The 27,744-nt window shown below is 48.3% G+C and overlaps 1 protein-coding gene and 1 long non-coding RNA gene across 2 annotated transcripts in view; one reads left to right on the forward strand and one right to left on the reverse strand.

The window, feature by feature from the left end:
- Nucleotides 1-27,744, forward strand: part of PTPRN2 (protein tyrosine phosphatase receptor type N2) — a gene marked incomplete at its 5' end in the record, with an annotated part of 1,004,492 nt that overhangs the window by 899,113 nt on the left and 77,635 nt on the right. Inside the window, 1 exon segment of the mRNA NM_001305920.1 lies at nucleotides 19,591-19,738. Coding sequence (NP_001292849.1) covers nucleotides 19,591-19,738 — 148 coding nt within the window.
- Nucleotides 1,152-27,100, reverse strand: LOC139362664 (uncharacterized). Its single transcript, XR_011621803.1, has 4 exons — nucleotides 26,931-27,100; nucleotides 6,287-6,350; nucleotides 1,964-2,131; nucleotides 1,152-1,399 (listed from the first exon to the last, which is right to left on the reverse strand). It is a non-coding gene; the product is annotated as an uncharacterized lncRNA (long non-coding RNA).

Consider the following 27,744-nt stretch of genomic DNA (forward strand, 5'->3'; position numbering starts at 1 on the left):
CCTTCTCTCAGTCTTTTATTGGGAAAGTTTCCTTCTCTTTGTCTGAAAATGTCTTTGATCCTCACACTTGCATAACAGATTAGCCAAAGGTCAAGTTCTATTTCTTTTTCTTTCATTACCTTGAAACCCTGTTCTCTTGTCTCTGGTGCCCCTGCACTTGAGAAGACTGTCTGTTGCTGGTCTGATGATGGTTCATTTGTGTGTCAGTTCTAGCTCCTTCTTGATGACTATGTCTGATAGTGGTTCCTTTGTGGGCTGCTCCTTCCTGATATACCTTTACTGTTTTGAAGTTTTCTTGTGATCTGTCTCCATAAGGACTTACTTTATTTTTAATTTTTCCTCCAAACTTACTGTGATTCCTGAATCTGAGAATTCCTGTCTCCAGCTAATTCTAAAAAATTATAAAACACATAGAATTTATATTTGACTCTCTTCCATTCTCCCCTCTAATAGAAATAAGTTGGGCCTTCTTATTCCTATGTCTCTTAAATCCCTTTCCTATTTTCTCTCTTTATCCTTCTGTCCTGCATTCCAGGGAATTTCCTCAGATCTGTCTTCCAATATACAGTGTTTCTCTTCAGCAGTGTCTAACCTGTAATCCATCCATTGTAGTTATAATGTTAAAGAGTATGGTTTTCACTCTCAGTTCTATTTTGTTCTTTTTCAGATCGACTTGCTGGGTTGTTCTTTTCTTACATTGTTGATTCCCATTTTAACACCTTCAATCATGATCAATGCATTATCCGATGATTTCTGACATTTTTATTAAGGTCTCGTGGGGCTAAGCTGGCTCTTTGTCTCATGATTTGCTCATGGTAGTTTGTTGTCTGGTGGGTTCTATAATTCCAGATTATAAGCTCCTCATTGGTGGGGCTTTAGTTATAGTTTTGTGTGGCCCTGTTCTGAGAGTATTAACCTCAAGAGAGCTTTTGTCAGACACGCTAGGCTGTCATTAAACCGAGACTATCTTCGTGTCAATTCCTCACCTTAAGGATTTCCAGATCACTCATGTATTGTAAATTTGAGCCTCAATTCTGGATGAGGCCCATGTTTCAAGCGTCTTCCCATTTTGAGTCCATATGGTAACAGACAAGCTTCCTGTGGTATGAGCACACCCATTTACTAAGGGTGTGGTCGTTGAGGGGCCTGTGTTATGTGGGGGATTCAGGTCCAGCTCTCTACCTCTGGCAGGGCAGGGTTTTCCCTGATGGCCCCATATGGGCAGCAAAGTCCAAGACCTTGATTTTAGATGTAGGGAATCCTGTTGCCTGCCTTCCACCCAGGGCTTGAGTGGCTTCAGGCCATTCCAGTTTCACTTTCTTCTTCATCTGGAATTCCTGGGGATTTCCCTGAATTCTGTGAAAGGCTGACTGTGCCATTTGTCCAGCATTCTAGGTGTCTGTGGAGGAAGACACTTCAGGTTATCTCCTTCTTTATATCACTGGAAACACACATGCTGTGCAAATTACACAAAGGAAAACAGTGCAGAGGCCACACTGCACTTCATCTCACATCACATTGACAATTGCCTCCAAGAACCAACTGTGTGTTCTGCCTAATAAAGAAAGATAGCCGGGCACAGTGGCTTACACCTGCAATCCCAACACTTTGGGAGGCCAAGGCGGGCAGATCACTTGAGGTCAGGAGTTCGAGACCAGCCTGGCCAACATGGCGAAACCCCATCTCTACTAGAAATAGAAAACTTAGCTAGACATGGTGGCACACACCTATAATCCCAGGTACTCAGGAGGCTGAGGCAGGACAATTGCTTGAACCCAGGAGGCAGAGGTTGTAGTGAGCTGAGATCACATGACTCCACTCCAGCCTGGGCAACAGAGCAAGACTCCATAAAAAAAAAAAAGAGAGAGAGCAAAAGAAAGAAAAAGGCATCCTATCGATGGCTATCTAGAGGAGTCAAAGACAAGCAGGCAGTGATCACGTTCCACCTGGTTTTCACACTCACCTTTCTGGAAGCAGTCAAAGGGATTGCTGTGTCCAGAATGTGCTGCCTCTAGGAGTGCTGATGGGCCAAGGTCCGCAACAGGTGAGCGGCGAGTGGGCCCTGATGGCGAATGCTGGTGGCCTTAGGGAAGTCCAGGTGGCCCACGTGGCTGAATGACGACAGAGGCAGCTGCAAGGAGGGACAGATGAGAAGTCCCAGCAAGAAGAGTGGCCCCGATCATCCACTCCCACCTCACCCGCCAAACCCTGGGAATACCAGCGGGCATGTCATTTGGTCCCCACACCATGTGACTGGCGCTGAGCTGGGAAAAGATGTAAAATATCTCTGATGGTCGCACCTCTAACTCTTCACCTTAAAAAGTAAAAACACTGTTTGACATATCAACTCTCTGTTCTCTTCTCCTCCAAATTCCTCGTTTCAAAGCAAGTGGAAGAGGAGTGGTGACCAACCAACACTTGGTAGTCGTGGTTGACTATGGAAGCCTAAATGCTCTCTTCCCTTCACCAACATTTTAGAAGTTTCACTGCTTACAGGAAGGTCTGGAGGGTGGAGGAGGTAGACCGACCCCACCAGGCTCCGTTCCTTGTGAACACGTTTGCTTGGTGAAGAGCTGGATATTAACTTTGTCTTGCACAAGCAAGTCTTCCTGGTATTTTTGGTGCCATCACCTTGTCAGTTGTTTTGTTCCCCTTTTCTTGTATGATTGTTCGTGCGCATATGGCCTGTGAGTTTTAGGAAGTGAAACATCAAAACAGTCTACTTCCAGTGAACACTTTTAGAACTTCAGCAAATATTTTCAAATAAGGTGCTCTAGAATTCAGAGTTTCTCCTCTGCTTGTGGAAGAAAACATGCATGTCTCCGTCACTGTTCTGGGTAACCTTCATAACTCTTGCTGGAACTCTTTATTCTTCCTACAAACTTCATCAGAAAATCGTAATGAGTACATCATTGGCACAGAATAGAGAACGCTGCTGCTAAGAAAAGACCTGCTGCTTTAGAGCAGGAGAAGCTGTCTGTGCGTTGCCTGGCAACCGCCCCTCCTCATCCTTCTTCCGAAAGGTCTCCCTGTTAGAACCACTGTCGTCATCGGTGGAGTAAAAATGGTCCCCTCTGGGCTGCTTCTCCTGGGTCAGGTGCCAGCAAAGGAGTCTGGTCTCTGAGAGAATCTGCTCATACCGCTTTGGCCGAATGGGCTTTATAGGTGACCATCAGGGTGGGGAGAGGTGGCTGCATGACCACTTAAGCAAATGGGTCTGCTGCCGTACAAAGGATAGAAATCGTGACACCAAACGGCTTTCGAAGGGATCTTACGGAAACCACCACCCCCCAGGCTGCTGGAGGCCGGCGTGGATGTGGCTGCTGTGCTGCCCTGATGCCCCCACCCAGGGCTGCTTGTCGCAGAGCTGGAGTGACAGGGGCTGCTATTTACTTTAGAGATTCTGCTTTTCTCCCAGAATGTGTTAGTGTGGTAGGAGATCTCTTCAGGGCTTGGTTACATAAAGGTTGCATTTTCATGAACTGTTTTTTTTTTCTCTTGCACCCTCTTTTCCTATGATCTGTTTGGAATCCAAGGTTGGTTTTCAACTGAATTTTGCACACTAATGGAATTTTTAAATAACTCGTGGCTTAAACTATATTTCATATGTCAAAGGGATATGTTTGTGGCTGAAGTCAAATTCTTTTCTCATTGAATAAGGAACATGTATTGATTTATATTAATAAAAATGTTGTAGAACAAATATTTGCAAATACATTTTTCATATTGTTCAAATAAGTTATAAAAGGTAAACAGAAATGCAGTTTGTCCAACTTCCTTTTTCTCTTCCTCATCAAAGCCTTAGAAGATATTTACTTTTTTGTAAAGGTTAGCATTGGTTTCTGTTTAGTCTATAGTTAAACGTTGATTATCCAAATGGAATGAGAGGATTTAATTATTGCTAAGCAGAGAGGTTTAAAATGGACGGGAAAAGAATTAGGGGAGTTTAATCTGTTTAGAATGATTGAGCATTATCTCTTCATCTTCCACACTGTTTCTTCAGAGTTCTCCAGTGTTTTCTATTCATCTATAAAGGTGACAACCGCAGATCCTGGTATAAAGAAAATACCTAAATAGTAAACTTTGTGTTTGATAAATAGCCATTTCAGGAATTTGAAATACCATGGGTAAATATTTTAAACTTCTAAAAGGCAGAAATCAGTAGAAATATTATAAGATTGAATTAATTTTTCATTAGACTTGTTTTAATCAAAGTAGCTGCAGTCTGGTATTAAAATCATCACACTGTCAATTGTTGCTGGTTTGGTTTTTTTTTTTAACTGTCTGTAGACCAAAATTACAAGAAGAAGAGAAACACACAAAAGATATTTGGTAAAGGCAGGTGGTCTTGATGAATAATGTTCCTTTCATTAACATATTTCCCTTATTAACCGTGTAATTAATTGTACATAGCCAAGGGAAGCTATGGAAATTGCATTTTGAGATGTATCAAAGCTGACTTATGCTTCAGACTTCCATGCAATTTACCATTAATGAAGCCAGAGATGGAAGCCTCAAATCTATAATTATTACTTACTATTTGAATGACAAGCAAAGAATTTTATCAGCAGAGTTTTAAATGAAAGGGGATTAGCAGCTAATGTTGAAATTGTTAATCTTTCTTATGAAAATAATTTTGAAGAAAATGTTTTAGTGAAAAGAGAGGGTTGGGGAAGTATTTGCTATTAAAATAGCGATTTCCTGATACTTCATGTGACTTTGCCTACATTTGACAGCAGAGTGCAAATATTTTTGAAAGTGAATGAATATTTTATAGGGTCCAGAGCTGCTCATGCATTCTGGGAATGGATTATGCAATAGTTCCAAATGTCCTGGCTGGGGTGAGAGACTGTAAGCTAGCCTGAGGAAAGAGCTGAGGCTAAGAAAATAAAATATAGGAGAAAATTCTAGAAAATCCAAATATCCTGGCTAGGGTGAGAGTCTATAAGCTAGCCAGAGAAAACAGCTGAGGCTAAGAAAATAAAATATAGGAGAAAATTCTAGAAAATCCAGATATCCTGGCTGGGGTGAGAGTCTGTAAGCCAGCCAGAGAAAAGAGCTGAGGCTAAGAGAATAAAGTATAGGAGAAAATTCTAGAAAAATGAAAATTGGTTTAATGTCCCAGATCTCCACCCTTCTCTCCCTCTGATTGTTCATTTGATTTTAGATGGTAAATGACAAATATTGGTGAAGAAAATTATTCCATGAAACCCTGGTAACCATTTGTCCAAAAGCCCTTGGTGGCAGCACCGCCATGGCTCAGTACGTCGCACCTGCACTTCCAAAGTGAAGGTGACTTACCTGAAACCCATGTACCTGGCACACATGACCAGCCTTGGACCACAAGAGGCCTCTGATCAGAAACTGGAAAGCACTCCCACGTTCCCACAATGCAATTCAGTAGGTGTCTGTACCCTGTGTTCATCCAACACATGGTTACTGATCATGTAGGATGTACCAGGCTGTGTCAGATGTTAGAGACACCATGAAGAGCAAACAGTTAGCTTGAGGGGAGTGCCTAACGCACACCTGCCATTTATGTATTTGTCCTCATGATTCTTTCCGTTGAACTGATGGCGCTGACACAATATGTGCGGCATTGCCTGGTTAGAGCTCTGTGTCGCTGTGAACAGGAGAAAGGACGTCCAGGGAGATGGACCAGTGTGCCGTCCTTCACGTGTGTTCTGGACTTAACGTCACACTCGAGACATGCTGGCTGGTCGGAACATCTGGGACCTGGAGGCCTGTTGGGTTCTTTAGAAAGTTCTGGGCTCCTCCCACACGCGGTGTCCAAGGAGAATAGGCAGGTGACCACGTCCACTGCAGATGTGTAGTTTTCATCTCTTAAAAATTCTGGTTTGCTCAACCTTGCTGTCTCCCTGGTTTCAGTTTGAAATGGATTTAATGGACTAGGACCCCTGTCAGCCTGCGTCAGCCTGTGAATCTTTCACAGAATTGTTTTGTGTTGTCTGGAAAGCAGTTCATGATTGCAGGAGTCATTTAATAACTGGAGCCTGGGGGGTCTGGAAGAGGTCCTACGGCCCCCCTGACCTGTGGGGGATAGTTCACTCACTAGGACCGTGCCTGGTCGCTCTGCATTTACAACGCAGCCCTGTGTGCACACACGCACTAGGATGCCCTGGTCTGTGTTTCAGGAATCGCCTCATCTGTGGACAAGTACATCAAGGCGTCCCAGGTTAGGTTAGTGATTCAGTTGTTTTTAGATTTTAAATTTGGGGTTAAGCTATGGGCTGTTAATTTTCTATGGTAGTTTGCGCAAACTTACAATGAAAGCTGAGTAGTGCCATCCAATGTCTGAATGTCTTGCCCATGTAACAAAAGCATGAAGGCTGTTGGAAATATCAGAGTTATGGATAGAATTTTTCAGATTTTTATCCAGACTTTTAACTTCAGGTAACTTAAGGCTAGGTATGACCTTGCTTCTCAGATCAAATCATTAGGTTCTTTCCTTGCTGTGATTCTGTGAGGGGTGAAGAGTTTAAACAATTATGAAATATTTTGCAAGCTAAAGGCTGAAGACATCTTAGTGTGTGAGGAAGGGCAGGTCAGATGAGCAGACGGGAATCCTAGGACATATTGCCTGCAGGACACGGTGCACCCTGCCCGGTTCTCCCTTCACTTGCCTCTGCTGCTGTTCCCCACGCACTGCTTCCCATGCCACGGTCACTGCCTGCTCGTCCATGGCCGGCTGCAGCAGTCCTGACTTGCAGCCTCCACTCCCACCTGGGAACCAGGATAGTCTTTCAAAAGCACCATCATCACAAGCGTGTTTGGCTTAAAACTCTCGAAGGCTTTCCATGGCTCTTAAAATAAGCTGCTGAGTCCTTGCAGGCCAACGGCTCCCTGGTCTGCCGGGCACTGCTGCCCTCACATCCATTCCTTCTCTGCAGCCCCGACCTTCCCTCCTCCCGGAGTGGCCACACCCTCCCGCCTGGGACTCCAGCCCTTCCCCGTAGGACCCCCACCCCCACTCAGGCCCTGCCCAGGTCCTTTGCACTGGGGACTCAGCCCATGGCTCTGAGAGTTTACCCTTCTGAGGGGCCCCTCAGTCCCATCCCAGGTGCACCCCATCCCCACACGCAGGCTCTGCATAGTGACTCTTGTCCGCATCTTCTTACTACTCACTGTTGTCTGAAATCACTTTTTAAAGCTATGTGTATCCACTTGTAGATGATCTGCCCTCCACCTAAAGAAATTAAGGAAATGAGGCGGGCACAGTGGCTCATGCTTGTAATCCCAGTAGTGCAGGAGGCCAAGACGGGCAGATCATTTGAGGTCAGGAGTTCGAGACCAGCCTGGCCAAGATGCTGAAACCCCATCTCTACTAAAAATACAAAAATTAACTAGCCATGATGGTTCACACCTTTAGTCCTAGCTACTTGGGAGGCTGAGGCAGGAGAATTGCTTGAACCCGGGAGGTGGAGGTTACAGTGAGCTGAGATCATACCACTGCACTCCAGCCTGGGCAAGAGAGTGAGACTCTCTCTCCAAAAAAATAAAATAAAATAAAGAAGAAAAGAAAAGAAAGAAAAAAAATAAATTAAAGAAATGAACCCTATGAGGACAGGGTCTTTGGCCAGCTAACTCCTGTGCACCCAAACCTAGGCCATCCCTGGCTTATAGGACGTGCTTAATCAAACTGGGTGACCGAAGGGACAGATGACTAGACCACCACAGCATCGGCAGGAATCCGACTGAAATGACAGCAGCTCGTAGCCCTCCGTCCCAAAACCAGATGAGGCATTCACGTTTCACTTAGAATGCCAAGCAGACCTCTTTTGCCCTAAATTTAAATATTAATAGCTGTACATTTATGGAAAACATAGTATAATTCTCTGAATTATTTTCCATTGCTTATAAGCATTCATCTTCGTATTTTACCTATGTTCACATAACCTTAATTTTTTAAGATGTTAAATAAGATAATAAGATTCATAAAATTGTTCATTTAAAATTCTTTGCACTTCTCTGAGAATGACAGCCTGAAATACAAAGTGGTGCCTCTGTCATCATCCCCATTATTAAACAGCTTCTTTCTTAGTCTTTCTACAGGTGACCCCTGTCACCCCCTCCTACGCACACTCCCTAATATGATATCTTGCTAAAAAATGCCCAGCGTAAAACAACCCATCAATCGTATGAAAGAACAAGACTTTCCCCTACTTAATAAGAGTAGGTGGTAAGGAAAAAATTACTTATCTTTTTAAGTTTATTAATTAGAACATTTCTAGAACAGAATGTGTTCATTATTAACATCTTCCATTGGGGTTTTTGTTGTTAAGTCTTGATCAAGTTGTCATATTTTTCTGTAAATGTGTAGCAGAAGTTTAGTGGAAGTCATAAACTGAAATCGAGGATTGCGGGGGCTTCGGTGCAGCAGGCCACCTTTCCACGCATCGCAGGTCTTCGTGTAGTCCTTCTAAAGGTGGCACAGGGACTGGGTCGGCTGCGGACTCCAGGAAGTACCCTGCAGGGCACCCGGGCGTTGTGTAAGAACTCCTTTACCAGTGTGATGTCTTACAACTCTGGCCTTTGTTATCAATTTGGAACACCAAAAGCCAAACTATAATAAAAATATACTTATTGAAGCTTCTACTCAATCGAGATGGAGCCAGTTTTCATGTCCTCTTAACACACCACTTTGCAAAGAGTTAACCTTCCTTTCCCTTTGCTCTTCCAAAAGTACATAAGGTCTGTGATCACGTCCCAGGGCTTCTATTAGAGGCAAGGAATCTGTCCTCTTACAGTGTTTTTCTAACAAGACTTTGAAAAAAGCATGTCATTTTCTTGAGAGCCTTATCTGAAGGGCTTTTTTTTTGGCGGGGGGGGGGGGGGTGGAGCGCAGAGTCTTGCTCTGTCGCCCAGGCTGGAGTGCAGTGGTGCAATCTGGGCTCGCTGCAAGCTCCGCCTCCCGGGTTCACACCATTCTCCCGCCTCAGCCTCCTGAGTAGCTGGGACTACAAGCGCCCACCACCACACCCGGCTAATCTTTTGTATTTTTAGTAGTGACGGGATTTCACCGTGTTAGCCAGAATGTTCTCGATCTCCGGACCTCATGATCTGCCTGCCTCGGCCTCCCAAAGTGAGGGCATTCTTAATTCTCAGTGAGTGTATTTTATTTTTCAGTGATGAAAAAGTTTTAAATAAAGCAGAAAATTCAGTAGCATTCCCAGTCTCAAAACCAATACACACCACACATTGTTTCCCCTTCTACGGTTTGTTCCTGTCGCTGCTACTTCACCTTCTCCACCCAAACTGCATGCCAGTGGGGGACTTTCTCCGGAAGATTCCATTTCGAAGTATTTGAACTTTTCTCCACTACCTTAATGGCTTATAATTTTCTGTTACTCCACAGTTTGACTGGTAACAAGGCAAAGAATGGAAGTGGATTTCTAAGTCACATTAAGACACAAGGAGAACAGTTTTCAAGGGTCTCTGGACTTGCCAGAGATTTTAGGTGGTCCTCGGAATAGGTTAGCTGGAGGAAAAACTCTCAGAGAAAAAGGTTGGAATAAATGGCATTAATTCACATCCATCAGGAAAGTCAGCTGTGGTGCCCACAGGAGGAGGCTTTTGCCAGTTTCCTCTGTGTGGACCACTTCCCATTCCCTGAGGTAAGGGAAGCATGTGACGTACTGCAGATACATGTGGGAATTCTTCCTCCTTACAAACAAGTTTTCATGAAAGCAATTTTTAAAATGTGATCAAAAGCGAGCAGACCCCATGAGTGGTCTTTCATGCACTCTTGTTAATTCCATGGGTCCCATTTCTGCTTCTTTTTGGCTTTGTACAGATAACCCAGAGGCTGAATTCCAAAACCATGTGTTTGCTTCTCTCAAGCAAACTCCAGCTTGGCATGCAGGTGCACTTCGAGTTGGCTGCCGTGGGCCTGTGCTTTTTGGTAATGTGGGCGTATCTGCCCTACATCTTCAGTTCCTTGTTTGGAGAGCCGGAACAATGCCTTTTACAGCTGTTGAGTAAGACCTGTAATTCCATGGCGAGTCAAAGGTGGTACCATGATGGGCAGATGGCGTGTTAGAGGAGTGGGATGGTGAAGAAGCCGGTTCACTCCACGCCGCCTCACGTTGTGGGCATTGCTTTCTAAGAGTCAGATGGCAAGTTGAATATGGTCATATGGTTCAGGATTCCTGTTTCAAGAAGAGCTTTCTTCAACTAAGAAATAGTGAAACTATCTTCTCATCCTTTAACCATTATCTGTTCTTCTTTGTGTTTACGTGTATTACTTTGAATTTCTAATTTTAAATATTTTAACATTCCTGCTGCATAATATTAACAAATAATATTTAAAATATGTTGGATGCAGCAATCTACAGACAATAAAATACCTTTCCATCAAGCGTCTGCTGCTCCCGAAGCCACCAGAGCTGTGTGTGCTGAGCCAAGACAATCAAGCTCATTGAACTTCTCCTTTCGTCTCTTCAGTTTTGCTTGGAATTCAAATGTCTTACTTATGGAATTCAAAAATTTAACATGAACATTTTCCTTTCATGTATTAATGAAGACAGGTGACCGTGTTTATTTTTAAAGAAAGAAAAGGTCATCATTTCTCCAAATGGCAGTGGAAGCAGCTTAGTCCTTGCTTTTAAAAGCATTATTCTAACTTGTGACTTCAAAACACAAACCTGTGGTCTCGTCACAAGGAAGGAAAATGTAAAGGGATTCTATTCTTCATTTTAACAAAAGGTTTGATTGTAATGTTCGGTAAATTAAAGGGCATTGTGCTGCAACAGGCGCCCATGTAGAAAAGAGAAGTACAGCCTTCCCATTAATGACTGGGTTCCCCAAAGCCCAGCTTTCCTTAACACGCCTTGTCTACAGTGGGAAGAAGTCTCCAGGGCTGGCAGCATTGTTGTAGTCACGAAGTGTCACCAGGACAGTTTCCACTTGTCCCATATCCGAAGACCCACGGAGTGATGATGGGCGTCTCCAGTCATCCGTGGGGACTCATTCTCCACTGCACGAGTGGTTTGATTGATGTGAAATAATGCCAGATGGACTAGCTTTTGCTCATTTTTAAATGGTCCGCCATCCTTTGGAGTTTTAGTATTGCGTGGGGAGTTTATTCTCATTATTATTTTTAATAATAATAATAAATCATCTTGCACCTCTCAGTATCTTACTCCTTCATTGTTACAGCCAACAGATAGATGCCAAAGTAACCTAATTTCTGTGACTTTGAATGGAGCTGAAATAGCACTGGCCTGCTCCAGCCTTTCTTCTGACACCCCACGGGTTCTACAGGTGTCTGCGGCAACAGGGTCTGCAGGAACAGGTGAGTTGGTATTGGCTGATCCAGGATCCCAGTGCCTGTGGATGGGATTCACATGGAACCACATTTGGACCCTTTACAAGTCTCCAGATGCACTACCCCGGTACTCAGAGGTGGCAGCTGCACTTCCTCCTGGTGCCAACAGGAAGACGAGCGTGGCCCACAGCACAGGCTGCTGTGTGCTTTCCCCATGAACGCCGCAGTTGAACGCCTGTTCCCACCCAGTGCTGGCTTGCTGCATGTGGTGAAATATAATTCTTATTTTCAGTAAATGGGATGATTAACTCCTGGAAACCGACCCTCAATGTCGATACCAATAAGGTGGTATCATGAAACAGTCTCAGGATGTGATGTGAGCGCCAGGTCCTGCGTCAGACGCACACAGGATGCTGGTGTTCTCTTCCCAGCGGAGAAATTGTCCTTGTGAACTAGAAGTTCAGTTTCACATAGTCTCTTAAATAGGCATTTCCTAGTATTTCCCCTCCTGAAGACAGGCCATGAAATATTTCCCTCTTCAAAAAAGAAGTGAGCAGAAGAGAACAGACAGAAGTGGCACGCTCTGGACCATGCTTGACGTCCGCAGGGAGGCGCGGAAACACAAGTGCAGAAGGAAGCGCTGCTCACATCAGCTTTCAGCAGGGACAGAGCCGTGCGCTTGCTGGGAATCCGCTGTCCCTGGAGGCAGCAGAACGCTGGAGCCGTGCTTGTTATTTGCCCTCTGATGGTGTCAGCAGTGGTGGCTCTGCCCTGCTGGGGGTGACAGTGCAGCCACCTGACGGTGTCCCTGAGGTCAGCCCTAGGCGCACATTCACGCAGCGCTCAATTGCTGGTACTTGTGGTGGCTCATCATGTTGTATTTCCTTAAACAAAAGGATAAGAGTGTCCCCAGAAATGCAGTGGAGCCACAGAGCGTGGGAGGGAACTGAAGAGCCTTTCCAGGACCCTCTTCCTCTGCTGAAACACTGAGACTCTCCAGCACCCCATCCCCAGGGCACACCCCTTCAACTGTGTCTCCCATATTCACTCATCATCCCTCAAAACCTCCTTGGGAACACAGACTCTGGCTCTCCCCCGTGAGCTGTGATTCCCAGGTTATGAAGGGGCGCACCCATGGGGCTCAATGAGACAGCATGACTTGCTGGAAGGCTCCATGCCAAAAAGTAGCCGTGGGAGGGACCCACACCGTTCTGTGTATCAGACTGTTAAGAACTCTATCAGCACCAAGTCCAGTGCCTTCCCACTGTGTTCATGTGGGTTCCTGTTCTGCAGAAGCTCCTTTCCAGGTTCATCTTTGCGAGTGACAGGTGCGGTTCCTCTCCGAAGAGAAGGTGCTCTTGCAATTGTTAACAGACCCTGTTGTGTTCTGGACTGTCTGTGCTCCATGTTCCTAGAAATCACCCCCTTGACCTCAAGGTGTTGATCATTTGACCGGAAAACAGTGCCAACGACATTTGGGCTATGTTAATACATTGTGAACACGTTCTCGATCAAAGCGTTCATGGAATCACACTTTTGTTACACAAATTTTGGGATTCTGTGTAAAATGATTCCATTAAATGTGGAAGCCAGTTGGTTTGCCTGACACATGGAGACTGTTTCCTTCAAAAATCGTCTAGCAGCACCCAGTCTTGTGACCCAGGGACTGTCCTTAATGCTCCAACTCTAAATGGTCTCATAGGGTGAGCTAGAAAACGATATGAGACAGGAACTGGCAGGATGGATTCAGAAACGAGAGGAGGATGTCAGAGGAAACCTTAGATTGAATTTGTATCTCTAACAAAGTAGATTGTGTGAGCTCTGATGGTGTCATTCTCAAAGGGTGAGAACGTGAAAAAGAATGCAGCCACATCGTTGGCCGCTGTGGTGTGGATGTCATGTGCTCTGGGATCTACGTCAGTGGATGTTGGCAACACGCTTGGGAAACCCACTTCCTGAGTCCCCATGGCTTTCTCTATGAATGGTTTGATCTAGGAATTCACTCTTCCACAAGCACATCATGTCTAGGCCCTCAGGAAGTATGAGAATTTGAGAAGGTTGGAGATACCTTTTCACTCAGGGCTCATCTAGTAAACAGCTTAAGTAAAATTCCCTTAATGGAGTTTAAAAATATGAAAATGTCAGACTGAGTTCTCCCAGCCAAGAGCCCTTCAAAACCCAAAATTATAGAGCAAGCAGCTCTAAAAGATGAAAGACACGCCTCCAAACGCTCTCTAAGAATCAGGGAACCAACAGCAAATCCAACTTCCCTAAGCACTTCAGCTTGCATCAACTGAAATTCAGCACTAATTCTTCGCTCCCTGTTTTCACTCTTCATGGATTTCCTGACGTGAGCACGCATTGCCGTGCAGTCTCGCCTTTGCTGGCTCACTCCCCCGGTCAGCCTCTCTCAGCTCATTCTAGAGCTTTCCTCATAAAGCTTCAATTCAGAGGCACTGACGGAGAGCCCAGAGCAAGGAGCTGTGTGAAGTGGGATGCGGAGTGAGAAGGGATCCCTGACCACCAGGAGCTCACAGTGCGGAGGAGACCCAGCTGCAGGTGCAGTGCACACTGGTGCCTGGAGGCCACTGAGAAGGCTCCAGGAGAGATGGAGCACCTGACCTGGGACCTGGACCGTGGAGAATGAGGGAGATGTAAAAAAAGGAGAAGAGTTGTAGAGAAGAGCTCTCTGAACTGTTGCCCTTCCGAATTTATACAACTCCTATTAGGTTCAGGTTATTAGGGAACAGTCAGTGAACTGACACCTGTCTGTCATGAGTTACAATGGTGTTTGCTGGGCAACCCCAGAAAGGAAGATGCAGCAAGGGAATGTGTAGTAAAACATTCCAAGTTCCTTATGCTCTGTTTTGGGGAAGTTCTTCCAAGTTTCAGAAGATTCAAAGGCAGTGTTTTGGATGCCCATCATCAAAATAAAATGTAAATCACTTGTAGAGATTTCCAGGTTATGCATTACTATTCCACAGATATTAGCTGAGTCCCTGCTGCCTGTGCTAAGCAACCAAAACACAGTCCCTGCCCTAAAAAAAATTAATCTCATGAGAAGAATCAGAGCTTGAAGCCCCCAGTTAAAGCACTAGGTAGAATGTGACGAATGCCATAGAGATATATGTTTGAAGCAGTAACTGTTTGATGTGGGGGGCGAGTTGTAGGAAAGAAAGATCACGGGATGGGGTAGGTAATGGGCATGTCCTGATCGGACTCCTGGAGGAGGAAGTGGTGTCTGAACCGCACCTTGAAGTCTGGGTTGGTTCATTACAGAAAAATCAGCACAAAATGTAGAGAAGGATGGCGGCGGGGAGGGGGCAAAGGCTGAGAAGCAGTCTTATGGGATAGAAAGTATCAGCTTAGTAAAAGGAAATTCAGACAAAGGACAGTGCTAGTCTAGTCACCCTTGGTAATTTTTTAAATAGGTTATATTTTGCACCAGAAACGCCAACATGGTCATTCAGGGACAAGCAACTGGAAAGGGGAGGTGATGGTAAGAAGATTGGCAAGAAGGCTGCAGTGACAGGCCAGAAGAAAATCCACAGGGCATTTCAGAGGCCAGGCCCAGGCTTTGGTGCCACCACTGGCTGCTGGGGGCTGTGGACCAATTGCTAACCTTCTCTAGGCCTTGGTTTCCTTATCTGTAAGATGTGAACCTCATCTCAGCACTTTTTCACTTTAAAGAAGTAAAATTCTGTTCTCTTGAGGATGTCCAAAGCTGAAATGATGGTACTCAGCCCTGGGGGAAAAGGTTGCCTTACAGTTTGCTGTGGGCCCTGGGGTTATTCACTGCCTTTGTTTCCATTCTGATTATCTTCATTTTCTGTTCTTTTCTACAGGTGCTATTTATGTAACAAAAGTTGCAGTGCCTTAAGAAACTAAGCCCTCCCACCACCACACTCTCTCACACATGCACTCATCTATAAAATAAAAGAATTTAAATGTCAGGGGTTTTTTTTCTGAGCTCACTATTTTTTTTATGATTTTTTTCCATTTATTGGGGTACAGGTGGTATTTAGTTACATGAGTACGTTCTTTAGTGGTGATTTGTGAGATTTTGGTGACATATCACCTGAGCAGTATACACTGCACCATATTTGTTGTCTTTTATCCCTTGCTCCCCTCCCTCCCCTCCCCCCAAGTCCCCAAAGTCCATTGTATCATTCTTATGCATCTGCATCCTCATAACTTAGCTCCCACATATCAGGGAGAACATACGATGTTTGGTTTTCCATTCCTGAGTTACTTCACTTAGAAGAATAGTCTCTAGTCTCATCCGGGTCACTGCAAATGCTGTTAAATCATTCTTTTTTATATGGCTGTGTAGTATTCCATTGTATGCCACAGTTTCTTTATCCTCTCATTGATTGATAAGCATTTGGGTTTGTTCCACAATTTTGCAGTTGTGAATTGTGCTGCTATAAACATGCGTGTGCAAGTATATTTTTTTGTATAATGACATCTTTTCCTCTAGGTAAATACCCAGTAGTGGGATTGCTGGATCATATGGTAGTTCTACTTTAAGTTCTTTAAGGAATCTCCACATTGTTTTCCACAGCGGCTGTACTAGTTTACATTCCCACCAGCAGTGTAGAAGTGTTCCCTGTTCACTGGAAACCAACATCTACTGTTTATTGATGTTTTGGTTATGGCCATTCTTGCAGGAGTAAGGTGGTATCACATTGTGGTTTTGATTTGCATTTCCCTGATCATTAGTGATGTTGAGCATTTTTTCATATGTCTGTTGGTCGTTTGTGTATCTTCTTTTGAAATTGTCTATTCATGTCCTTAGCCCACTTTTTGGTAGGATTGTTTTTTTTTGTTTGTTTTGTTTTTTTTTTTTTTCTTACTGATTTGTTTGCTTAAATGTCAGTATTTAAAACACCTATAGCTAAATGCCCACTATCGGGGAAAGGCCACGAATACTGTTTAAATTACATGTTAATTTCCTAATAATTCCAGAAGGCATCTGAGTAGAGTTGCTACACTTGTCCGAGTTCACATTCACAGGCAGGACGCCACAGTGCAGATGGCCCCCAGCTTATGATGGTTTGACTTTACAGTGGTGCAGAAGCAACATGCATTAAATAGAAACTGAACTTCAAGTACCCATGCAACCATTCTGTTACTCACTTTCAGTTCAATGTTCAATGAATCACGTAAGATATTCAACGCTTTATCCTCAGTAGGCTTTGTGTGAGATGGGTTTGCCCAGCTGCAGAGGAAGGTAGGTATTCTGAGCATGTGTAAGGCAGGCTAGGCTCAGCTGTGACACTCAGTAGGTTACCTGTGTTCAATGCACATTTTTTTTTTTTTGAGACGGAGTTTCACTCTTGTCACCCAGGCTGGAGTGCCATGGTGTGAGCTCACTGCAATGTCCGCTTCCCAGGTTCAAGCGATTCTCCTGCCTCAGCCTCCCGAGTAGCTGGGCTTAGAGGTGCCCACCACCATGCCCAGCTAATTTTTGTATTTTTAGTAGAGACAAGGTTTCACCATGTTGGCCAGGCTGGTCTCAAACTCCTGGCCTCAGGTGATCCACCCACCTCAGCCTCCCAAAGTGCTGGGATTATAGGCGTGAGCTACCGAGCCCGGCCTCAACGTACTTTCAACTTCAGAAACCCTTGGGCCATAACCCATCGTAAGTAGGGGAGCATCTGTACTAAGCTCCCGTGGTACTTTTGGTTTTGCTTTCATTGTTTAAAACATTACTTTGCCATGAAGGCCTAGCTTCCCCACAGACTCACAGATGAAAAGCATCTTATCTACAAGCCACGAAAGAGGAAAAAGACTCCTAAGATGCGGTTGGGGGATATTTCATCAGTTTAATATCACAAAGGATGTTTCCTAAAAAATATTGATAGACGAATACAGAACAGATCAAATTGAAATGAGCAGAATGGGACAAACAGCCCACTGGAGTGGCGTGTGCAGAGAAGTGTCAGCTTTATCTCAGTGTTAATAGAGTCAAGTGCCTCTGCAGATGACTTTATGCTCTGTGAAAAAAAAAATCACGCCAGTATCTACCTCTTCCTCCCTCCTACCACCCAACCTTGCGCCATGCAGGCTCAGTTTGTATTTTTGCCATCAATTTAGAAATTCAAGAGAACTTAAGAGTATAATTTTGCTTCCCAAGTTAAGATAAATGTGAGAATTTAAACAGCTGCACTTTATAGGAATTAAGATAATATCCAATGCCTCTTTTGCAGACAATATTTTCCATTGGATTAAACCTGCTAGGGTTCATCATTTTAGAACCCATTATGTTTTATTGAAGGAAGCCCATTTGTTTGTGATGGATTTTATGAAAAGAGCATTTTCCAAAGAAAAGCTAGGACCCAGCATCATTTTGCCAGGAACATTTTATGCCTACCTATTTGTAGAACTCTACATAAGCCCACCTTGAGGAAAGTAGCTACAGAAACAGACTGGGACTATTCTTTCACCATAACTATCCACCTCCCAGGTTCCCCCACACACCAGACTTGGGCTGGATGAGCTGGTCAGTATTTGCACAAAACTTAAATATTATATCATCCAAGAATGTTTTTCCTATTAGGGTAACTTTGTTATAAAAATATGAATTTGATGTTCCATCATGATTGTCTCAAAAGAAAGAATGTGTAGTTCACATTTCCTAGATTGAGCCGTTAGAATTTTGCCTAATTTCGTAACTCGAGACATCTCTATGGGGTGCTTCTTCCATGCACAAGAAACCCCAAGGCTTTCTGGGTGTTGGGGCTGGTGATGGGAGTGGACGAACTCGTTCGCTTTGGCTCAGAGCCGCCCTGATGTTTCTGTTCCTGGCACGGGTGTGCTCCCAAGGCTCAAGGCGCGGCGTGGGAAAAGCGTTCGCTGCATGGAGCGGGCAGTCGGTGCGTCTTCTCATCGACACTGGAGTCCCTCTGCCCTTCGCAACCAGCTCAAGCAGGGCCATGGTGGGGGCGACAGTGACAACCTGGGACCTCCCAACAGGCGGCCTCAGAGTGCCCACCCTGAGCCAGGCAATTGTCCCCCACCACCACGCCCACCCGGATGCAGGGGAGTCGTGCTAAACAGCACACGTGCCCGATGCACCTGCTCCCGTGTGAGCCGGGCCAGCACGGCAGGGTGTGTGTTTGCTGCATGGGTTCAGGTTGGCTGTGATCAAAACTTCCACTAGACGGCACAATGAGCTGAGATTCCCGCCTCGCTGTGTCCAGCCCTCCCTCCCTGCGTGTCTCTTTCTCCGCCTATCTCCTGGAACCGGCCCAGTGGGCAGGGAGGGACCATCCCAGCTCCTTGGATCAGTCGAAGGGGATGTCAGGGGGTGGGTGGAAGGTGAGAAGGGCTTGAAGCCCCGGGCCTGACAATGGAGTGCGCGGCTGCTTTGCAGCAAAGGATGATGTGTGCACGCACATGCTTTGTTTTCTTGTGTGGACACACTTGGAACCTATGTCTACACATGACACGCGGCACCTTGCAAATGCGCAAGCAGAGTGACAGCAGATGAGGCTGTCACTTCCTGGGGTGCCATAGTGCAGCTGGGTTTGGTCCTTTGAAATGCTTTTCCTTAAAATCAGGGCCAGTTCCCAACCATACAGACGAATGAGAAGCGAGCGGGCTGTGCTGGCGGCACAGGGGTCTTTGTGGAGGGTGATTTTCAGAAGGCCTTTGTTTCCTCGTCTGCTCATAGTAATGCTCACTGACAAGCACCAGAAAAATTAAGATTGGAACAGCCAAGGGTCAAAATATTTGCTTCCATCCATTTGTGTTTGTTTCATGCTAGAAGCTGTTCCGCATTTTGCACGGATCAAAGCAGCCGGGTCTCTGAACTGCATCACACCCGGTGGGTTCAGAAAATTGTGTTGGTTTTAAGAAAAATGACTTCTATGCAAGCAGAAATGGGAACGTGGGATGGCCCCAGCAAGAGCTTGGTCCAAGCTCCCTGTCCCTGTAATTAAAGGATATGATAATTGTTGTCATCTCAGTGGTAAACTGATCCCCAAACACATACCTAACACCCGAGGTTATATTTACACGTGTAAAATCTGTGTAATAACAATGCGCATATTCACTTAACAGTCGCATGGTGTTATATGCATTGTGCACCATAGCACATGTTGGAGGAAACGAGAGCTTCTAATTAAATGACGTCACACCACAGCCCAGGCCTATGCGCATTGCAGGCACGGCCCAGGCTTGTGAGCATGGTGGGCACAGCCCACGCGGCATGTGGGAAGGCCTCTGCTGCCTTTTGTGCATCTGCCAGTCTGGGCTCCCCACTCAGGAGCACTCCTGACCCTGTGTTTCACTTTCAGTCCTACATGGAGGACCACCTGAAGAACAAGAACCGGCTGGAGAAGGAGTGGGAGGCGCTGTGTGCCTACCAGGCGGAGCCCAACAGCTCACTTGTGGCCCAGAAGGAGGAGAATGTGCCCAAGAACCGCTCCCTGGCCGTGCTGACCTGTACGTACCAGCTCCAGGGGCGGGAGGCCAGGGTGACAGGAGGGGGAAACTGGCCGTGCTGACCTGTACATACCAGCCCCAGGGGCGGGAGGCCAGAGTACAGGCCAGGGAAACAGCCCCATCCTCAGGGTCTGGACAGTCCTCCCCTCCTCCTTCCCGGCACCCCCTCCTCTACAGCAGACCTGCCCACTCTGGGAAGGCCCTCATGGGAGTCTCCCCTCTGCAGTGCCATCCCCAGCCCAACCAACAAGGACCCAGTGTCTTCCTTTCCTCCAGCACGGGCTTGGGGACATCTGCACCCCAGTGGGCATCAGCTCTATTGTTCTCTGTCGCCGTGTGACTTGAGACATGTTCCTGAACCTCTTGGAGCCTCCATGTCACATCTGTAATTGGGGTCATGCTGTTGTCCTTGAAATATTGCTGCTGTAAGGATTAGATGGGGTCGTTAGCGTAGCACCAGCACACCTGAGGCATAGGATGAACAGTGGTCGCTTTTACAGCGTCTTTAACTTTACAACCATTTCCACAAACATTACTGAGCACCTACTACCTAGCTAGGGATCATTGCCAGAAAATGGAAACGTAAGCCAGCAGTTCTCCAAGTGACTCGCGTGGAGCGGAGGAGACACCGTCCCGTGTTCCCGCAGCGCAGGAGGCACTAAGTTGCTTACGGGATGAGGAGGGAGAGGGCTGCCCGGCGCTGGCGTCCACCTCACTCACCCTCTGTGTGTACAGCAGGTTCCAAGGGAGGTTCCGCACTTTGCTTGGTTATAAACCCACCCGCTGGGAGGAAGGGGGTGCTAGATGTGTTCCTGACCAGAGTTTCGGAGGGAAGTAGATACTCACAATGTTGATTCATGAATGATATGAATGATAAATGACAGTATGGGTAGAGTTCCTTGGTTACTCTCCTGAGGACCCTAAGACAAGGCCCTCGCCCATATCTCTGATGTGACAGAGGGGGCTCCGTCAGCTCATACTTCGAGAGCACCACTCGGCCACACTCACTTTCAGCATCACAGCAGCAGGTGGGACCAGTGTCCCCTGTGGCCGAGGCCGTCTCTCTGTCACTGTGTCCCTGCCTCAGCCCTTCAGAGCCAGTCAAGGGACCAGACTGGTGTCCCTGCGACACCGCCTGGCCTTGTGCCCAGAAGCACAGCCCCCCAGGGCAGCCCCAGTGCACGCCAGGGAGAGGCGCTGCCCTTCCACTCCTTCCAGCCCACAGGAAGTGTTACCGGTCAGAACAGAGAGAAGCTGGAATCTTGTTTTCCTTCAGAAACTAACCTGGGGCATTGCAGACCTGTGTAAAATCCCATTCACCCATGTGGGTGCACGCTTCTTGCTACCCATTTAGTGTTCAGACCACTTTCTATGAGGTCTGAGGGTTTTAACCCTAAAGAGATCTAAAAACAGAAGCTGTTGTGATTTATAAAGTTTATATTTAGAAGAAAAGCAAAATACAATACATCCCATCAGCCAACTAACAGATATTTACTAAGCACCTACTGTGTGTCGGGGGCTATTGACAGGCTCTGGGACTCACGATGGACCAAGGGGGGCCTGGCCACTGTCTTCAGAGAGGAGCAGCCTAGGGGAGAAGAGGGTGGGGAGCGAAGCCGGTGTGGTAGGGCAAGTGAGGGTGGCGGTGAGGGGGTGTCCTGCTGAGTCCTGAGTGGTGACATGGTTCATGGTAAACAGCCATGCAGTAAGCGTGCATTACATGTCTCTGTGTGTCTGGTCGTTTACTTGGATTGTGAGGTGTTTCATGGTAAATATTAGTCTGACAGCACACCCTCCCCAGAGACAGCCCAGAGCATGGCAGAAATGACCTGGCGATGGGGTTTTCCTCCCGTGTGCCCTGCAGCCACCTGGGCTCTGTCTGTGCAGTGTGGATGGGGCTTTGGGGGCGAGGGACCTAGTGATGGTGAAGTGGTCCATGCTCAGATGGGACACAGGCAGCCTCTCAAGGTAGCAGCCAGCACCAACAGGGCAGCCACACGTGGATGGGTGCCTGATGTTCTTGTGGGGATCAGGATGGCCCTGCCCACTTTGAGCCAGGTCACGGGTGAAGGGGGGGAAGCACCTCCCTCCTGAGACTCACGCTGGAGCCAGAAGGAAGCCACTTGCACCTCCTCCCAGGGTTCTCCTGACCCATGTGCCAGGATGTGAAGACACAGCGCTGCCCTTCAGGATTGAGAGGCCACCAGGGAAGACAGAGAAGGGCAAGTTCATCTCCTGGGAGAACCCTAGATAGAAATATTTTCATGAACACATGGGTTTATTCTGAGCAAACTTGTATTCCCTACTTTCTTCTCCATACTCCTGGCCGTCTTGCCTTTAGGAAGGAGATCTTGTCCTCAGGGGGACAGTGGCTTGGCTAAAGCTCTCCCTGTTGCCAGGCCCCGGAGAGATGGCCGCCTCCTTCGTCTTCGCTCCTGCCTCACCTGCGGCCGCTGCACTCTGCACGGGACACAATTGGCTCCAAAACAGCCACACACGGTCCAGGAGGACCAGCTTCCCCATGGCTCTGTGGCTTGGAAAGGCCCGTGCTGCACTGTCATGGCAGGTGGGTGGCGCTCGAGCTGGGCTCCACGCTGTCCTCCGTGTCGCCATGGAAGCGAGTCCACATGCTGGGCGCACACTATCCTCTGTGCGGGGATGGAAGCAAATCTGAGTACTCGGACACGCTGTCCTCCGTTCGGGATGGAACCTTTGGGATGGAGTCCTCCCTCTGCACCTGGCACTCCCACCGTGTCCTTTCCTCACGCTCACTGGGCACTCCCAGGTCTATTGAAGGGGTCCTTGGGACCACTCCTCCCTTCTCTCCTGCCTTGTCTTCCCCATGGAGCACTTCCCCGGGTCATTCTTCCACCCAGGAGATGGACACGGTCGCCTGACTTCCTGGATGCACCTTGAGCATGAGCCTCCGAATGAGCCCCCAAAGGAGAAGGAAACCCACACTATGAGATGCTTGGCTGGCAGCATGCTAGGTCTAGTTGTATTATCTCGGAAGTTTAAAGAACTTAATATGCATTTTCTGTTATTTGAATGCTTAAAAAAGAATTATGCAGCATTTCACTTGTCTGCATTTCAAATTAAGAATGGGGATATGATACTATTTTGGTGCCATATCCTAAACAAAAAAGTATTTTTGCCTCTATGTTGTAATAACGAGAGAGAGAGAGAGAAACAAGACAGAAACAATGCAGAGAGACAAGACAGAGACAACGAAGAGCTGAAGGCCCAGGGACAGGAAGACAGTGAGGAGAGTCATGTGGGGTTCACATCTCCCGGCTTCTGAGGGCATTGCTGCTGGAGGATCATAGCCGCCTCACAGCCAGAGGCGCGGCTGTGAGCATCTCCCAGGCCCTTGCCTTACAGCGTCACCATTCCCAGGAGTCAGGGTCACCACGCTGGCCCTGCGCTGCAGCTGCGTGAGCGTCGTCCTAACCGTGGCATCGCCAGGGCATGGTGAGCCAGTGTCCCCCATGCCTGTGAATGTGCCGTCTCTGGTCCTCACAATAAACCCCCTTACTTGGCAGACAAGAACTTCGGGGTTTAGAGCCTGGCCCATTGGAGCTGAAGCCCAGACTCCCCAGTGCCAGCCTCATAGGCTGTCGTGGGCTCACCTGAGATTGTGTGTGTGTGTTGAGAAAATCTACGTCCATTACAAACTCCTGCAGAAGTATTTGAAACATGTACAAGGGCTGAAGCACTTTGGCTAAGCATAGCTTTCCTTAGAATACTCAGAAAACAATTTCTTTCTAAATAAACCTTTGGTTTAGTTTTTTTTTTTTTTTTTCTCTCCCAAAACTCTAAGCAGAGTCCCCTAAGAGGAATATTTTGCCTTGGTTTCTTCTGAGTGACCGAAAATTATCATGATTTGCTTTTAAAGATCAATACATGGGTGATTCTCCTAACTTTGATGATTAAGCCAGGGTTTTCTTTTTCCTTCCATAGAAAAAGGTTCTGAGCGTATATGTCACCTCGCCAAGAAAGTCGCAGGAGAGAGACTCCCAACCTGGCTGCCTTCCCTCCACCCCTTTTGATCTCAGCGCCAGCCGACTCTGCCCCTAGGATTTGGGAGGGCTGTCAGTTTGTTGGTACTGAAAAGAAAATATCCCAGCAAATTCGGTGTGGGCCTTTTTCTTTGCTACCTCACAGGCAGAAGCTGTTCTGGGCAGCTGTTCTACCAGAGACTGCAGATTCTTTTTTAGGGAAGAGATCTACGGAGTCCTTCTCATTAGGCTACTTCTCGAAGGGAAAGATTGTCTAAAAGCATCATCTCTGAACTAGAACTGCAAGTGCACCTTCTGTGAGCATTTCAGGACCTCTGGTGCCAAGAAACAGTGCTGGCGGGTTGTCAGTTAGGAGCCGCACTGACATTCCACACAGTTCAGCTGCTCAAAGTTCAGATTTTAGATCCTCTTTACTCTCTTTCTTAAAGCTGAACCGATAGGTTCGTAAGATGTCTGGCCTGGTGTGGCATGGCTGGCTGTCCTTCTCACATCCTCCTTCCGATTCCACTTACAGAATCTTCGTGCAGGGAGGGTGTCGCAGAGTGTGGGGCAAGCCTGGCCTTCAGGATGCCAGCGGCCAGGCTTACCCTCTCCTGGGCGTGCTGTTTCCCTGTGACCTGGAAGATCCACCCTCCAGAGGGGCCCCAGGTCCCAGTGTGCTTCTTCCTGGATCAGGCCTCCCCCTTTATCCACCATAAGTTACATTCATCCTGCCAGGTGCACATCTCAGTGCTGGCTGATCCTGAGGCCAAGCCCACTAACATCCAGAGTCTTTCCTTAAGGTCTTCGGTGAAGCCGAGGGCCTCGCGCACCCCCTGCCCCCCACCCCCCGTTGGTGACCGTCAAGTTTAACAGGAGAATCGAGCCTTGTGTTCATCTCCTGTAACCGATTCTTATTCAGCCTCCAGAGCTTGTGGTTCCTGAGTCACCGCGTCACCTCCCTCTCCGCTCGGCGCCATCTGCTCGTTTTATAAACATGTTTTTCACGTCGTCAAGTCATTGATAAAAACACAGTCCGCAGGACCAGCGCTGAGCCAATCCTCCCCCGCAACACGAATCCACCGCGGGACTTTCCAGGTGCTGGTTCCGGGGCTGAGATTGTTCCACGGCCCGGCCATGCGATGGGATCACCCCAGCCATCCCCAGGCCCCGAGCACATTGGCAAAAGCTCATCAGACATTTCCACGCAAGGCACGGGGCTAAACACCTCCTTTTCATCCTCGAAACAGCCCTGAGATTCACACAGGGACAGAGCTGGGGCTGAAGGAGGTTAAGGAGCCCAAAGTCAGCAGCTCCCAGGAGAGTGCAGCCCACACGGCCCCAGCGCAGACCCAGCCGCAACCCATGAACACCGCTCCTACAGGACTCTCTCCAGAGCAGAGGTGTGGCTGGCTTAGCATGACTTCCTCCCTCACTTTTTATTACAAGAGTTTTAAACACTCAAGTGGAAGGGGTAGCTTGGTGTCACCTGCACACTTACCACCCACCCCTGCCAGCCCCCCGGTGTTGGCCGTATTCGCGAGACCTGAGAGCACTTCATTTATTTTCTGGCTGGATGACTTCAAGTATCAGGCATCATGACGTCCACATACTTTAGCCTGCCTGCAGGTCCTAAACACAAGGGCCTTCTAGGTAGCAACAGCCCCGTTATAACTAAGAAAATTAACGAAAACCCCTCAGTGCCCTCTAACACCCAGCTGTGCCCATCTGCCCAGGCTTTGGAGACAGCAGATGAGCAGCTGAAACCACAGAATTGCGTTTCCTCACAGTCCTGGAGGCCGGAGGCTGCGGTCCAGGTGTGGCAGGGCTGGCCGTGTCCGAGGCCCTCCCTGGGGCTTGCAGGTGCTATCTGTGACCAAGGGTCCCCTTTGTTTAAGGACAGCAGACCCACTGCACTAGGCCCCCCCTCAGGACCTCACCATCACTTGCTCGCCTCTCTGGAGGCCCTGTCTCCAAACATGGCAACACTCCATGTTCCTGGGGGTCGGGGTGTCCCTGCAGGGGCATCAGGGCACAGCTCAGCCCACAGAGGTGTCGCTATTACACACTCCCAGGGACTCCCACCCTTTTCTCTACAACACAGTCTGTTTTCTGTTGTCTGTTTTGTTTTTTCCACCAGGATGCAGTCAAAATTCATCATTGCATTCTGGGTTTTGTGTCTGTTTTGTCTGTTTAATTTTGAAACAGCTGCCCCTGACTTTTTTTCCTGATATGAATGGTTCCTAATAAGTCTGTTCTTTTAGTGACCACCTTCCCATTCCAAACAATCACAGACTGTCCATGTGGGAGTCTGTAGAGAACTCTGCAAACGCACGAGAAGTTCACCTGCCCACTTCCAGAACTTCCCCTTCCAGAACCCCTGTTTCCCAAGAACCTGGAGTGTTCAGGTCTCCACGATACTGTAGGAACATGACCAGCCTGCTCTGCAGCCTTGCCACAGGCCACAGACTTCAAACGCTGCCTCAGCCCTGAGCCCCACCCTGGCCTACCCTCCTCCCCTGTCCTCCTCCTCCACTGTGCTCCCCCTCCTCCCCTGTCCTTGCCCTCCTCCCGACCTCCTCTTCCCCCACTGTCCTCCTCCCCATCCTACCTCCTCCCCGTCCATGTCCTCTCCATCCTCCCCCTTGTCCCATCTTCCCCCTCCTCCCACCCTCCCCTTCCTCCCCTGTCCTCCCCCTCCTCCTCGTCCTCCCCCTCCTCCCGTCTTCCTCCTCCCCATCCTCCTCCACTGTCCTACCTCCTCCCCTGTCCTCCCCCTCCCCTGTCCTCCCCTCCTCCCCCTTCTCCCATCCTCCCCCTCTTCCTCTGTGCTCCTCCTCCCGTCTGCCCTCCTCCCCTGTCCTCCTCCTCCTCGTCCCTCCTCCTCCCGTGTCGTCCTCCTCCCCATCTTCCCCCCTCCTGTCTTCCTCCTTCCCTGCCTCCCCTCCTCCCATCTTCCCCCTCCTCTCCATCGTCCTCCTTCCCTGTCCTCCTCCTCCCCCGTCCCACTTCCCACCTCCCACCTCCTCCCTAAACCCCTCCTCCCCATCTCCCCTCTTCCCCCATCTCCCCTCCTCCTCCCTCCTCCCCTTCCTCCCCTGTCCTCTCCCTCCTCCTCGTCCTCCTCCCCTGTCCTCCCTCCTCTCCGTCCCCCCTCCCCATCTTCCCTCCTCCCCTGTCTTCCTCTTCCTCACCTGCCTTCTCCCTCCTCTCCATCCTCCTTTTTCCTCCTCCCACCTCTTTCATGGTTCCCTGTATTCTGATTGGCCCGTTGAGTAGTTCTGCTGCAGAACGAGGCTTTCAAAGGCATCCGGTTGCTTGTGGTCTTCCACCAGCAAGAATGTGGAGGCCGCCGTGTGAGCTCACAGTTAGGGTCACAGTTGTGACAGGCAGGGTTGCCCCTGACCATGGGGCCTGTAAGGGGCTCGAGGAGTCTGGATAGCGGCGCCGAGGTTTGCTCTTGGGGAGAAACCCCGAGTCCCAGCACATTGTGTGGGGGCCGCAGGACAGCGGCCGGGGATGCCCTCGGGACCCCTGCGGTCCGAGACTCAAGGACTACTTGACAAGCGGCAGTTCAGGCTGCCGCGGATGCAGGTTTGCTCGTCAATGGCCGCTGGTTAGGGAGACGATTCTGGCATGTTCCAGGCAGGCCAGTGTCGGGAGAGGTCCCCGCGTGTGGGAGACGGAGGCGGCGAGGTGTGGAGGATGCGGGCCGCCCGGCCCGCGGTGCTGGCTGAAGAACCGGGGAAGGACCGCGGCGGCCTCCCACGGGAAAAGGCACGAGACGGGCTCGCCCTGCGGCTCAGCGAGGAGCCCGCTCCACTCTGGACTCTGAGCGCGGGGGCCTGAGGTGACGCGTTGACGTTGACTGAGGCCGGAGGTTTGTGGAAGTCCCCGGCTTCCGGCCGCAGGAGGCGCCCGCGCTGAGGCTGCGCGACGTGGGGCCCGCCAGACCCGCCTGGGCCTGTGGCTCCGCGCAGCCATTTCTGCCGTAACATCCCAGAGACC

Source organism: Macaca nemestrina, chromosome 4 (assembly GCF_043159975.1).
Source record: "Macaca nemestrina isolate mMacNem1 chromosome 4, mMacNem.hap1, whole genome shotgun sequence".
Classification (NCBI taxonomy): Eukaryota; Metazoa; Chordata; class Mammalia; order Primates; family Cercopithecidae; genus Macaca; species Macaca nemestrina.